This window comes from Branchiostoma floridae, chromosome 10 (genome assembly GCF_000003815.2).
Source record: "Branchiostoma floridae strain S238N-H82 chromosome 10, Bfl_VNyyK, whole genome shotgun sequence".
Taxonomy (NCBI): Eukaryota; Metazoa; Chordata; class Leptocardii; order Amphioxiformes; family Branchiostomatidae; genus Branchiostoma; species Branchiostoma floridae.
The window spans coordinates 12,017,375-12,032,584 of NC_049988.1; the positions used below are offsets into that span (position 1 = coordinate 12,017,375).

Below are 15,210 nucleotides of genomic sequence, written 5' to 3' on the forward strand. Positions count from 1 at the left end.
ACTTATTGTGTGATTTGTAAGAATTCTCCAGAGTTTTGTTTCGGAGCTCAGATGTCGATGAAGAGCTCATGCATCATTCAAACCTCGTCACGACGTCAGGCAGATGTTTGACTTCGCCGCTGCGACCTATTTTCGGCAGAAGTGTTTATTTTTCTCCAGTGGACGCGATGCGCAGTTAGGGTCGGGGAAGCACATGCTCTGTAAGATTAGTCCATCCCTTTATCCGGATTAGGGCAGATGGCTGCGCCTTTTGAAGAAGCTGCCAATGTAAAGCTGTGGTATCCATCGCTCGGGGCTACGGCATCAAAGGTGGAATCATCTTTTAAGATATAACGCAAGTTCACCTTTATTCGCGGGGTAACCTTTATCCGTTGTTTTAAGTTAAAGACTAGGGTATTTAGGCATATCAAGTCGACGGACAGTGTTTTCAAACTGCAATACCAATAAAAAAAGCAATTTGAAACCACTGTTCATCGAGGTGATATCCCTAAATTCCCTGTTTGTAAGCAGAACGGATATAGGTTACATCGCGGATAATGGTGAACTAGCGATACAACTTTTTCACGCGGCGGACATAACAGAACAAAAAAGAGGTCATCAAGGCAAACAAAAATAGTCATAGACTCATATCCCATTCTATTTTGTCACAAACTATACTAATATTCTAGATATAAGATCAAATAATAAATACTATAAGTAGTGTTATGCACAAAAAAAATATAGCAATTTAGAGCAGCGCAGAGAGGCAAAATAAAACCATGATAATTCAAATAATTTGACAGACATGCAACCATTGGTCGATTTGCTAATTACCATGCTCTCATTGGTTGAACTGCTAATTATGAAAGACAGTCTTTTGTTTGAAACATTGGCCTTGTTTTCGATCTGTCAAGTTCGCTAAATGAGAAAGGTGTATAATCATCTTGTGCGTAGTGCAACAATTATCCCTAAGTTCAACTGGATGAAAACGGAGATTTACTTCCGGACTTTTCGAGTGACATCCATCACTCTTCTTCAACATCACTAGAATGTACATCTAACTAAAAAAAACGGTCGAACATGTAAGGGTCGTATGTAAATGTCACTCATATGTACATATTGTATTCACATTTTAGATACATGTACTTGCCACAGCGGACGAAATAAAAAAATAGCATTCTTAGGACATGACAACTAGAGTATCTAAGAACTCAGGATCGGCGATATGTTAAGACTTGACCACGGTCCACTGCGCACGGATGTACGCATTGATGTTGAACTTCAGCAGCATGGATTACTCTGAAGAAAAGAGCGTTGAATATTGGTATTTGACCCCCTTAGTGAAGTACCTAATGAACTTCAGTAAGCTACATTGATGATTCTGTTACACAGGGCAGGATAGGTAGACTCAAAAGATATTTCTCTTTCCAACGAAAGCTCAATACACCATGATATAGAATCGTAGACTCTATTCCAATGTAGAGACATCGTAGTGAATGAGCACTTACGAATTCCCCGTACTCACTGTATAATCAGCACTTGTTGAGTTTTCCTACAATATCTTTTATGTAGACTCAAAAGAAATTCCTCCCTTTCACAAAAGCTTCATACACCATGAAATAGAATCAAAGACCCTATTCCAATGTAGAGACATCGCGGTGAACGGGCACTTACGAATTCCCCGAACTCACTGTATATTCAGCACTTGTTGAGTTTTGCTACAATATCCTTTCCCAAAGTAGACTTTCGCGATTCTCTTCTGTTGCAACATTCTTTTCTGTTTACTAACAATGTTACCCCTTTTCCCCAAAAGTTTGGGTCGGTATATCGTCAAAGCATGCTAGTTCTAAGTGTTATTCATTGTGGGCATCCACTTCTGCACAACCCATATTTTAACATGCCCACAACTGTGGACCCTTTCATCCATATTTTCAACCTGGGTAACTAGGTGAGGGAAGGGCCCTTTCAGTTCTAGAAGCATCTATATTTATTTCTGTAATCTTTATCCAGGGTGGTCCAAGCTCAGTGCTCTTGCACTGCTTTTCAGTGGAGCCCTGCGTGTTACATAAAAAGAAATTAAACATATTCATCACAAACATAGGCAAACATAAATAGACAGCAATAAATGAAATGATTAAATAACAATGGTAATGAAACTGATGTAAACAATAATACTAATCATAACAATAGATGCTGCTAGTGATGATGATATCAATACAAATGATGAATAAAAATAATGGTACGAAACTAAAGAAAACAATAATGATAATAACAAAATAAATACTATCAAGTTGTCATTTTCATTGGGTGGTCAGAGGTCAGGCTAGCCAAGCCCTGCATTTGGTTTTAAAGGTAGATTTTGATGTGCAGGTCTTTACAGATGGTGGAAGACTGTTCCATGCAGTAATACCTCTATAAGAGAACTTGCGCTTTCCACATTCTAGCCGTACAAGTGGCAGTTTCAGGGATAGATTCTGACTGTGCCGGGTGGGATAGCTGTGAGAGTCAGACGTCCTTTGAAAACTATTGATGTAATCAGGAAGTTCATTGTTAACTGCCTTGTACATTGATTGTAGCAGGTGCAAGTTTCTCCTGGATGTTAAGGTTTTCCAGCCCAAGGCAGATAGCTCATCAACGCCACATATTGAATTGAAGATGACATTTTCTTTGCACTTGTTATCGTTTAGGCCGGAAGGAGGTAGGCTCTTATCTGTGACCCGGATCACTGGTGAATATTGCACGTGGCGTCTTCATGTCTGAAGTAATCGTTACATGCAGAGTGTTTTCATACATTTCACTCAAAAGTTTTCAAACATTTTATTTAACAACGGAAAGAATGCGTACTGGATATGACTCGATATGGATATGAAAATTGTGAAAAATAGTCATATGAAATAGGAATGTTTTATTCTTAGATAGCCAGGAGGAATTTACCCACCGATTTCTGGAGACTTGGAGGACTGAGACACTTAGAGGGAGTCAGGCAGTTATTTTTCCGTGGGAACCTGCTAAATCGACTCGATAAGGTAATCTGTTGAAAGGAAATAAATGCAAGTCACGGGGGGGGGGGGGGGGTGAATCAGACACAGAGGCTCTCTTTATTTGTTTTCCTATTATTGATATGTAGTTGAGAAATTTTGGTAGAAAAGTGCCCCTGGTGCTTATAATAATACGGATCTATGAGAATTGCCAGAAGCACTGAGTGAAATGTTGAAACATTCAAATCTTAACGGTCAGTGTAACCGTCTGCACCAATCAGAAAGTGTTTCTTCCCCTGGCGTATCCCGGTTCAATATCATTCGTCCGTTCGTTCACCTTTGTGTGACGTGAACCATGTTTTAGAACGAGACATGCAGCTTCAATTTCCGCTTTTCAAATAGAGCTTCTGCAAAGATTCATAGCGGGGGGAGAAGGTCTTTATTGGACCATTCTTCTTCATCTTGAACAGGAAAATATAGTAGATGCGAGCAGCGTCCGCCCGCTGTGAATTGGCAAGCCTCCAATCAACAATCCAAGGAAAAATATTTATCATTTTCAGACTTGCCACTTGTTTTATGTCTAGTTGAAGTTCAAGGTAATGGGAACTAGCTGTAAAAGTTGTCTTTCGTTTTTTTGGGCCAGGGCAGATTTTAGGGTAAAATTGCCGTTAAGATTTGGAAAACAACTCGAAATAGTAACCCGACGATGAATTTAAATATCATAACACATAGAAGAGACTTGATGTTATTTTCACATGTGCAACCATTGAATTTGGGATCACTTAGCCGTGTCAACTAATTGGGCTTGTGGTATGCAGGACTGGTGTGGGTCTTTAAAATTTCACTTGTCGATTTAGGTAGGTATCAACTCTCTTTGCATAGTTCTCGAGAGACACCGCAGGGTTTGATATGTTGAAACAGATGCAATTCTGAAATGACTAATGTAGATATGTTGCAGAAGGCGAGGGGGCATCGAACGTAATTTGCAGACCATCCTACAGCGCCACCTTGTGACACTAGTTGCAAATTCAGGAGTACGCCATCGTCAAGGTAGCCGGGCCACATGCATTTACAGTAGCAGAACACAGTATTTAGCAGCGAACCCCGGCGGTTCATGACGCGGGTATCTGTATCTGTATCTATATAGCCGGTATAACCGCCGTTCGGCGTAACACACCAGCGGGTACATAAAGTTGTACGGATAAACTTGTTAAGGAGACACTGAGGTAAAAAGCCTTATTTGAGGGGCAGCCAGATATAACCTGTGCTGCGTGATCAAGGAAGGTGTCGACTCTGAGACTGTATGATTTGGACTGTGAAAGTTTTCTATTTCGTGTATAAATGCGCCCTATTACGCAACTGCCCTTCTAGTGTGAGCCGGCTGCAGCTATGTGACCCCGCAGAGCGGCGTTTCAGAGTTGTCGTGAGAAGGCGATGCGCCGACAGGATTTTTTTTTTGTTTTTCAATATTTTGTGGCTTGTACCCTGAAATCGAACATATCCGTTTTTTGGTATTTCTAAAGTGCACCCTACTATATTTTCCGCGTCGAAGCCAGTCACCTTGAAGCCCTTAACTATAGAAATCCCCATAGGCCGAAAACTGTGTTCTGCTAACTTTAGGTGACTGCTATTTAGGGAAAACATTCTATAGTCTAAACAATAGGCTTTCATCGTATCATAGCGTTTTTACTTTTTCTCAATAATCTGATTGTTTCGAATTCGAAGATCGTTCCCATCAATGTAATACTCTGACCACAAATATGACCATATGATGATTTATTTGGTATAACAGTTTTGATCATGACTTACACTAAGAATTGTTTTAAATTGCGATAACCTTCTAAGAAATGTTGAAAACTTGTGTACATACTTTAGAGGCGTGTCTATGATCTAATGTATTTGAATTGTTGCGGCATACTGGCATAGTAGTCCTGATTACGTGAATGTTGGAAGACCTATTTTTGGTCTAAATGTTTTTCTTATATCGGTTCTAAACCATCATCAGCAACAGGTTATATGTAGTTAATTCTTTTGACAATGTTACCCTATACTTTATAACAGTCAATGAAACTATATTGAACCCATAGCTGCTGCATATACTTGCATTTCATATAGCTTTACATAGAGGGCGTCCAACTCTTGTTTCGCTGCCACACGTCTAGCACTTCTACGCATGTGTTCACGACATATCATATCTAATAGTCTATTTCAAAAGGAGGTAGAATAGGGGTTGCTGGTACTATAGAGCAAATCTATTTAATTTACAAATATAATTTATATTGGCCTCTCATTACGTCTATTCATGGTTATTTACAAGGACTTTGTAGACCATTTCATCAATGGATGATAAAGATTCCAGTCTTTTCGTAAGAGTTGCGTTATAAATAATAGAACCTATAGTGCATTATATTAGACACTGGATATATAGATGGTTTCGCCAACTAGAGTTAATGAAAGTTCCAGCTCATATGTAAGCTCATATCTACAAGGTATCCGATCCATCAAAGTGAAATACTATGTCCATCTAAGCAGACATTGTAGGATATTTCATTGTGAAAAGTCTACGCAGCCAGGAAGGAAAAAAGGCTTCCGAACAACGTAGTTGTTTGTGTCGAGACTTCGCCACTGTGATGCCGTGTGAACCGGATCCGGAAGTGACGTCACCCCGTAATGGCGTCTGGTAGGGTTGAGTCTGCGCTGTCCGGTAAGCAGACGGGACAGCACACACCTGACACGTACACGGGGTTCGCACACGACGTTGTTGGGCAGGACTGAAACACAGTTGACACATTGAATACTTAAGTTAATTACGTACCTATAGCAACAAGAATACCTCTCATCACCTTTTCACTGCCCCAACAAATTTGACCAGCGTGTACTTCTTCTAGACAGACGAAAGTTAGAAATACTTCAGCTGGTATTGAAACTTTGCTGTCTTCCAAAAGCAATGCAACACGTATGGTTGTATTGTTGCATTGTGTTCTGTTGTATTTATTAGAAACGAAACGTTTTCATAATCAGTCGCCATTGTGATACTATGGGAATCTCTGTTGCATATTACTAAACTTTTGTTAGCATACATTTTTGCTTACATTATCTATTGTACATAGTCAAAACACGGTTACGTTCAATTCCCGTCTACATGTACATATTTGCGTTTATGTTATTGAGCTCGACAACACTGTGCATTGAATGTTCATTGTCTTTGTATATTGTGATCTAAAAACAAAAACAAATTTGTAATAGATATAAAGATGAAGCATCACACTCGCATATATCCCTATAGTTTCAAAGTAGAACTCTTGAAATCATTTCAACCAAAAGCAAGTACTAAAGAGATGCTCCAAACAAAGAAATAAGCAAGCAAGCCGCTGAATGTCAAGGAAAGAAGCTATACATCGACATGGAGATACATGCAGAATAATGAAGTTTGGAGATAACACTTACCACCACCATGCAGGACAAGAAACCGTCGCTGCAGTAGCACTGTTCGCAGGGCCCCACCGCCACCCACATCCCTTCCGGGATCTCTCTCTCGCCGAAACGACACGACGACCGAGCAAGGCTGTTTATTTGTCTTCTCGCTGGAAAACAAACAAACAAACATCACCAGGTCTACTTGACTACTTGTTTATCGGAAATATGGTACAGCTTTTAAGTACAGATAACATTAACGTTACTACAAATCTCTATACGGCAGCGCTGATTACGAGTACACACTATGGAAAGTGTTAAAGGACTCTGGAGTAAATAACTTTAAACAGAATGTCAAAGACGCCACAAAGGTAGGATCTAATAGCAGACGTTGGAAGGGAAGAACGTTATGATATTTATTTGACTGTCCTGTCTTCTGACATGCTATCGGTAGCATCAGTTAGAAAAGCTGTGCGATCGTCCCTCCCAACACGTGCTTGGATACTGTCACAAATGCAGTAAATGTCATTGTGAGAAAGAAAGAAAGAGCACTAAATGTTTCTTGGACATAAGAGTTGGATTCAGCTAGATTCTTCACACACGCGATATCAACAGAGAGGCTCTGGTTTCAGAAAATTGGGTCAAATAGCTCAGAAAACGTTTCTTCTTACCATACACTCGCTTGCTTCCCTGAAACGCATGCGCGCCCTCTTGTGGACCCTTACACGCTGCACAGCACTGCCCGGGTATTCTCTCCACCTCAGCACAGTCCTGGGAGTAGAAACACTGCATGGAGCTGCAGTGGAGCTTGCCGTCGTTGCAGCTGCACCTGGTGCAGTCGTTGATTTTCTCATAGGAGCCGTCTGCGATGACTAAGCCTTCGAAGGAGCAGTCTCCATGCTTGAAACTGTCTGCTGAAAAATAAGATAAACGTTGTACTAAATTTAGTTACATTTGAAGACTTCCTATCAAGCAAGCAAGCAAGAAACCAAGCAAGCAACCAAGCAACCAATTATGCAACCAAAAAAACAGCAAGAAACCAAACAACCAAGCAAGCAACCAAACAAGCAAGCAAGCAAGCAACCAAGCAAGCAAGCAAGCAAGCAAGCAACCAACCAACCAACCAACCAACCAACCAAGCAAGCAAGCAACCAGCCAGCCAGCCAGCCAACCAACCAACCAACCAACCAACAAACCAACAAACAAACAAACAAACAAACAAAAGAGCCAACCAGGCATACGAACACAATCGTACTTACCCTTGTTTGCTTTGTCCACGTGATCCCATTTCTCTGCGCACACGTGACACCTCGAGATCATGTCGAACTGCACCCTGGGACACCAGAACGGATAGGGCCCACACTTGGAGGCAGTTCCCGGATGATGTGACGTCAGACTATTCGCCTTCAGATTCAAGAAATCACCGCTCCCTAATTTGGAAACAAAATTCAAATGTTTCCCTTGTCGATCGGTTATCATCTGAGATGCGAAGTTTATCCTATCCCAACGTTCTACAACAAACATTTATGAAGAGTACACAAGTCACATGCCCATATATGACAGATGAAATGGATGACACCACAAGAAAATAAAGTATATATATATATATATATATATATATATATATATATATATATATATATATATATATATATATCTGTTTGTCTTCATACAGTTGTGGAATTTCTACAAAGTATGATTTAGAAAAGAAGCTTGAACAAAGATCACTGCCCTCTCATGACCCATGTATATAAACCAGTCCAAGCACATAGAGATCCTTTGTTTTGAACTGTGGTGCTGTTTTGGTTCGCTGGCAAACATATAAACGATCGGTCAAGTGCGACATGCCCCTATGAAAAACGACAACAGTCACATCAAAGGCATGGCTACTTCCGAGTGCCCTGTCATCATGGGGGTTTGACGTCATCACGCGAGCTCTCGCTTTCTCTCGTGTACAAAATCTCGTCTTGTCTAAACAGAAGGTATAAAGCCTCACTGTTTTCTTCGTAACATTCCCCAGACCCCCCGGCGATCACCATGTTTTCTGTAAACATTTTGGTCCTGTCGTCAAAAGCACTGAAGTGTGAAGCTGAGTACACCTTTCAGAAAGTGCTGTAAAGGGCTTTCCCAATGAAACATATACACAAGCTCGTTACTGTAACACTCACATGATTCAGTTGTCGTTGTATTCAGACAAACTGACCTTTTTGGAGCGAGGATGTTTTGCCTGGTGTTATACGATGTGTGTGTATAGGCAAGTAGAAGCCTTGAAAACTGTGCCCAAAATGAGAGAAATATTGGCTTTATCTAACGGGTTGTGCAACAACCGAAGAATCCTAAAACATCCATGAACAGTGTTGGTCAATGGACAAATAAACACGCTAGCTCCAAGCTATTCATAGCTCTTTAGATCAACAAATTGATGTAAGTCTGAAAGAAGGATGTGGAGAGATGGGTTTTGTTATTGTTATTGTCACATGATGATGAAATGAAATCGAATAAAAAGTTTTCTTCGATGAGGGGGTGGGGGTGGAATCAGTGACGGCCTTTTATTACAAGATTAAGAATAGCCGAGGAGCTGCCCTAAGTACAAGTTTGTGGGTTCTTAACACTACGCTAAAAAGCATCGCGACAGAACTGTAAATGTTTTCAAACATTGCGTGTTTTGCGGTTTCTAACCGAATGACTGACCTTCTGGGAGACAGGTTCCGCTTTGCCCCATGGGAAGAGTGAAGCACCACGCCGGTATGATACCACCTTGAACTTGCACGAACTTCCTGCATTCTGGATGCCTGCAGACCAGACCCGAAGCGCACCTGGGAAAAACAACCACAGAAAAAAACATTTACAAAAAAAGGTAATATTTGTAAACAACGCGTTCTTGACCCGAATCGATGATTGACGTTTCGTGTAATCGCCAGGGAAAACGTGAACAGCAGATGGCGCATTTCCAGAATCCAGTCACACAGCGACAGTTGTTGTGATGACGTGATGACAGAACTACACAAGTTGTGTTTTCGCGCGAGCGCGAGTAACGTTAGCGTATATTCAATGATAGATTTTTCGTATCTTTCACTTCTTATTTCATCCACAGAAACACTGTCTTATTGCCAACCCAAACTGGTCACATGAGATAGAATGTAGACCTCATGCTGTTGTTTTTTTCATGTTATTTTCCTCTTCATCCTGCAGGCTCCAGTCACGCGTTCAGCACGTGTCTGTCGACTGGCTAGCACGCCTCCTGCACGTGCCTTACAGCAGGACAAGACAGGAAACTTGTGACCATCTTTACACGTGGGCTATGTAAGGTAGATGTAAAGTGAGAATCATGTAGTTAAGCAATGCCGTGTGTTTAGAGTCACTGAGTCGGGCAAGGGTCACATGCTTGCTCATCGGCATGAAATCGAAGTCCAACGCAATGTCAAGGGCGAGTTCCGGGCCAAAACAAACTGGAAGAGTCATACTGAACTATTCATGCAGGCCTTCCTGCCTTCTCCTCTAACTCAAGGTAAAAAGCATAAAGATAAAGCATCTGGAATAGCAAAGCTTACTTTGTGTCATGGATTAAAAAAAAATGTGTATATAGATTTATAAGACTCATTAGGACTTTAAATGATTCATGATATCTCTGTTATATAATTTGTCTGATCCTTGCCTCTTCCTTAGCCCTCTTGACTTCAATGAAAAGCGGCATGCAGGCCGATTTGAACTTTTCTGAATAAACAAAGTTCAAACAAACAAACAAGCGCAATGTTTTCAATAGTTTGTTGTGCAATACGACCTTGCTGTAGTTCGTGTTTACAGCCGAACACACTCGAGAACACTCTTCTCGATATGTGTGCTGGGTTCTTGTAGGCACAGAGGTTCCACGCTTTAGGCTATTAAACGCCTGAAGTTATCGCTTTGGGAAAACTGAGGAAAACCAGTCATCAGAAACTATGCCACTGCTGTCCTGTAGCCTTTTCTTCAAGCGCTCAGTCGAAATTAGACATGATCAGATTTATAAGTTTGTGAGGAGGCAAGAAACATTTATTTATCTTTTATGTCTTGTCATATTTGCACGTCAAGGTTGAAGGAGGTTCCCCGTTCGCAGAGTTTTGGCCCCTGCAGTGTTTTATTTAAGAATCCAGGACACTGCCTTACTACCCCGTGCCAAGTTAACGATCCGCAATTCCGAGAAGACCTCGCTGTCAGTTGGGTCCGTAAATTCCAAGCCGTAGGTCCTGTCAACACTCATTAATCAGCCGTGAGTACCGACAGTCTCTATCTGTCGTCTGTGTGCAACGCGTGGGCAATCAACAATACCCCGCTGCATCATGGGAGAAGTTCTCAGAAACGACCCCCCCCCCAACACAATCCTGTTCTGTGGACAATCCTGTACTGTGTTTGATTATGTTAAAGTCGGACGTAATCCACTTTAGCATCAGATTTGACAGTCTCCATCTGTCGTCTGCAACTTATGGGCAATCAACATTACCCCGCTGCATCATGGGAGAATTTCTCAGAAACGACCCCCCCCCCCCCCCAACACGCTGTCATATTCGGGTGCGGCTAAGTCGAACATATAATGGTCTTTAGCATTAGTAACGACAGTCTCTATCTGTCGTCTGCAACTTACGGGCAATAAACAATACCCCGCTGCATCATGGGAGAATTTCTGAGAAACGATCATTCGGTTAAAGGATCAAAGTCAATTATGTCAAAGTCGAACACAATGGTCCTTATTGACTCCCAATGGGTGATTAAATGTAAGTCTTCCCACCATTTATCATTGATAATCGTATGATGTATACTTTTGGCGCCATGTCGTCTTGGCAACGGTGACGCTTGCTGTAAGTTATGATTTACTCTCAGACTGACTTCTGGAACATTCGGACAAGGCCACATGGCTTTAAACTAATACTCTAAAATTGCACATTACGTTGAACAATGCATATATGATTGAGGCTTTGCAACGGATAATAGCAGCGCTCTTTCATATGTCCACTGACATAGAGAAAATTCAATTACGAGCGCTGACTTCAGACATTTCACAAATAGCTCGAATTGCTGGAGAATCACTTAAATCCGTATCGAGTTACCTTAACCACCAGGCGCCGTTATAATTGTTTAAAATTACAATCTTCGAAAGTGTTTAAACGTCTGCTCCAAATGTCACGCTTAATATGTTGATACCTTAAATGTTCTCTAAAAGCCGTAGAAGTGCCGTAGAAAGAGAGTTGTTATGGGGAGTTGTCAGGTGTATTGAAGTGACAAATAGGAGGGGGTCAACCTCTACAATCCACGGACAAAGGCGCCAAAGAGCGGGGTGGCTCCTTTCCAAATGAACGGGTTTAGGCCAGATCATGAAAACAATGGTATCAAACGTCGCCCGGCTTTTGTAAAAGGCCGAGGTTAGAAGTTTGCTAACGACAGAGGCTCTCGCATGAAAGCGGGCACCTGTGTGGAACACCAGGCGATATTGTAGGTTACGTAATTGAAGGGCGTTGACCCTTGTACTGCAAGAAACAAGTTTTGACATCTCAGTTCCTGTTCACTGGGCTGAATACGCTGTACAGGGAATATCTAGCAATTGCCTTGTATTTGTGAACTACTAGAATCTAAATATCGCATGTGATACCAAAGTTTTAGCTTTAAATCTTTTAAATCTTTAGTAGCCCAGTGTTGAGTTTTGCTTTGAACGTACGTTGTTCCGATGATTTTGTGATCAGCGCCTGAGACTTGAGCATAGTTACACAAGCGTCATTCTTTTCGGCTTTAATAGGTGTTCCTTTAATCGCTTATTCAAAGAGAAGCTTTTCCAAACATTCCTTAGGTACACAGCGGAAGGAAATGGCGGCTTCCAGGAAGCCATTCGGTCCCTACAAAGCCACTAGAGAGATGTAATTTCACTGTAGAAGATGATGCGACTGATTTGGGACACACTAAAAGGAAAAGACGATAAGTCAAAAGTTCCTTTTCTATACTTTTCTTACTATGACCCCAATTCCACTTAATGGCGATAGCGCTGCAACTTCACTACGACCTTGAAATTTAGATTTGTGTAAACTTTACTTTATAATTGGAATATCATGCAAAATGAAAAGTATGACTGAAAAGGCAAAAAAAACAAACACAAAGCATAAAAAAGACTCGTTTTAATCTACGAAATTCCTTGAGCGCTCTGTGAAATTGCGCGGTCGCCGTTCTAGTTAAGTGGAGCGAAAGTGGAGCAAAAATATATGGCTGTGAATAGAATGGCTGGTGCAATGGCATTCAAGTGATCTAGATGCAAATTTTATTTTTTTAGCTAGCATGAAAGCTTATCTGTGTTGGTATAATCCATATCAAAGTTTTAAGCTGTCAATTTGTTGTGTTAAATAACGGTTATAAACGGCAATGTCTATCTTAACTAATTGTGGATCCGAATAAAGTCAAAGCAATTGTCTAAATTAAGTCGGAAACCTGTTAATGACTCAGTGATAAACGACAGGAAAACAGTTCTCAGGTTTAAACCCCCCTCCTGGGCGTCTGTCAGCGACTTGGGCCCCACATGGAGATACGGCAACACTACAGCACATTGTGACGTCACCACAAACACCTGGCCACATTCCTGTATACACCACACCCCCGGCACGAGGGGACCACGGTATCCTCCCGCGCCTTGTTTACCGATCAATGCGATATCCTTCACTATGGGCCGCGCGCACTGACACGCAACAATCGCCTCTTTCATAGGGAATCTCCAGTCCGACACTCCTGACTGATTGATATGAATACGCATACTTAAAGAGGAGAGATATCCATCTTGTATAAACATCCGCGCCAGACGATAAAGCTCGCCTTTAATATTGAAGTCTAAAAGACTTAAGTGGGCTACTTAAGGGGTGTGTTCACCTTTTAAGATTTTAAGACTTTTTTCCCCGAAATCTTTCAGTTATTTGCTTTTTCAGAAGGTGAAGTTATCCGATACTTCGTATGTATGAAAAATTAGTCAGAGATTGCGTTTTTCTCAATTCAATTAGCAAAACAAAATTTTGTTGTCATTATTTTGACGCGCGACGAATGCCTTCTCCGCCATGCTTTATAAACAGGTGCGATTTATTAATCATATATCAAAACAAAGGCATACTTTCTTATTTGTATGTCTCCTAAAGCAACTAGGTCATAGGCAAACGTACGTACGTTTGTCTGTCGTAGGATTGTCAGCAAGACCGACATTGTGCGACTCCTTCACGACAATTGTCGTAGATCCGTCGGAAGACGTATTTGACGTTTTTAACGCAACTTTTAGAAGAGCTTGGTGTGTGTTTCACATACTCGAAAAACGTAAATCATGCATTGGAATGCATGTCGTTTTCTGGATTAAAGTAGTGCAAGTAGGGATGCAACGCGTTCTGGTGACTGTAATCGGTGTAATTGAGTGCGACACCCTTGTGCACCTACAAATAGCCTTTATTCAGTAGACTGTCCTTGCCTTCGGCCTTTTTTTCTAAGCGATTAAAGACGTGCGTTCTCTGTGTGGCTTATAATACCTTAAAAGGACAAAACGCGTTCTTCTATTTGTGGGTTGTCACTGCGTAGAACGCCCCAGATTTTTGCGACTGAATCACTGTTATGATTGTGACTAAAGAAAATGCGCAGATACCACGCGCATTGATGGGTCACCGTGATGGCACTAGCCGAGCTAAATTTGTCGTCGCAAAACTAGAAGTGTCACACTCCACAAGCATAAATCACTATAAATATAAACCTGAGGGCCCAGGGCATCATTAGGACATACTCTAGTGTGTTCACGCGAACATGTGACACCACAAACCATGGGTGGACCCCGTGACTCCACCATTACCACCGGCACATGTTTGCAGACATTTTACGGGAAAATGACGCAATGACAGTTGCTGCACTGTAGGATTTGATCTTGTAGCACACTTTTGCCATATTTCACATAGGCTACACTGTGTAAAGGCCATACAGCATTTCTCCTGGACTATGGGTACAATAGCTGATACGTATACCCCTCTATGTTTACCTATCTACATCATGACTTTGAAGAACAGATTTCCAATATCTGTTGCGGTTGTAAGGACGATAGATTTAATCTCCGAGTAGAAGTCAATTTTGTCGTTTTTTACGTAGACTGTACAGTGTATGGCCATACCGTATTTCTCCTGGACTATGGGTACAATAGCTGATACCCCTGTATCGAGACCATGACTTCAAAATGACAGGTTTCCATGATCTGTTGTAGTTCTAAGGACGATGATTATTTAGCGTTATACGTTACAGATGAATATTTTGTATCGTTTCTGGAGCTCACATGGAAGCACCCAGCCCGACACGTGGGGTTGTTGTTCTGTGGAGCACGCGCCGCCCGTGTCCTGTTACCCAACACACGTACACAACACGCGGGCGCAGCGTGGCCTTACCTCGGTGCCTCGGCGCCGCAAGACTCGCCCCTGTCCCGGGAACACACGTCGCAACAGTCGCACTCGTCCCTGACCATCTCGCAACCGTCCGCGGACAAAGCGGGACATTTGAATCCGGCCTCGTGTCGGCACGGACACAGGATGCTCATCGGAAGGACGGTCCCGACGACCGAAGTGACCAAGATGACCAGTGCTCTCCCCGCCATGCTGTCATCGCGGCCGTGTGCTGTCAGTTGCTGTTTTGCTCTGAGCGACAAAGGGGGGGTCGCGATGAAAAATATTTTGTGGTAGTTTTCATCCCCGCAAGGCTTTTGGGGGGGATCGCTTCCTGTCGCGGTTTGGTTCCCGGCCAAGGGGGGCAAGAATCCGGGCCCCGAGCCAACTTTTTGCAAGCAGCCGATTACGTTTGGTACCCCCCCCCCCCCCCCCCG

At 42.1% G+C, this 15,210-nt stretch overlaps 1 protein-coding gene across 2 annotated transcripts; it reads right to left on the reverse strand.

The window, feature by feature from the left end:
- Positions 1-4,716: 4,716 nt before the first annotated feature.
- On the reverse strand, positions 4,717-15,059 carry LOC118423941 (kielin/chordin-like protein). Of its 2 annotated transcripts, none has more exons than XM_035832268.1 (6): positions 14,780-15,059; positions 9,063-9,187; positions 7,631-7,801; positions 7,043-7,282; positions 6,405-6,541; positions 4,717-5,728 (listed from the first exon to the last, which is right to left on the reverse strand). In XM_035832268.1, the coding sequence occupies exons 1-6, from the start codon at positions 14,983-14,985 to the stop codon at positions 5,618-5,620; spliced, it is 990 nt and encodes a 329-aa protein (XP_035688161.1). In that variant the 5' UTR covers positions 14,986-15,059; the 3' UTR covers positions 4,717-5,617. The 2 variants fall into 2 exon arrangements, with proteins under 2 accessions (XP_035688161.1, XP_035688160.1); XM_035832267.1 differs by having other exon boundaries at positions 7,043-7,285.
- Positions 15,060-15,210: the final 151 nt, after the last annotated feature.

Bases quoted from the DNA above. Each gene is read 5' to 3' on its own strand.
- LOC118423941 (XM_035832267.1), bottom strand. From the start codon at position 14,985: ATGGCGGGGAGAGCACTGGTCATCTTGGTCACTTCGGTCGTCGGGACC. The intron at 7,286-7,630 runs GTAAGTACGATT...CTTATTTTTCAG, and splicing joins CGTGGACAAAGCAAACAAGG to CAGACAGTTTCAAGCATGGA. The intron at 6,542-7,042 runs GTAAGAAGAAAC...TTTGTTTTCCAG, and splicing joins GGGAAGCAAGCGAGTGTATG to CGAGAAGACAAATAAACAGC.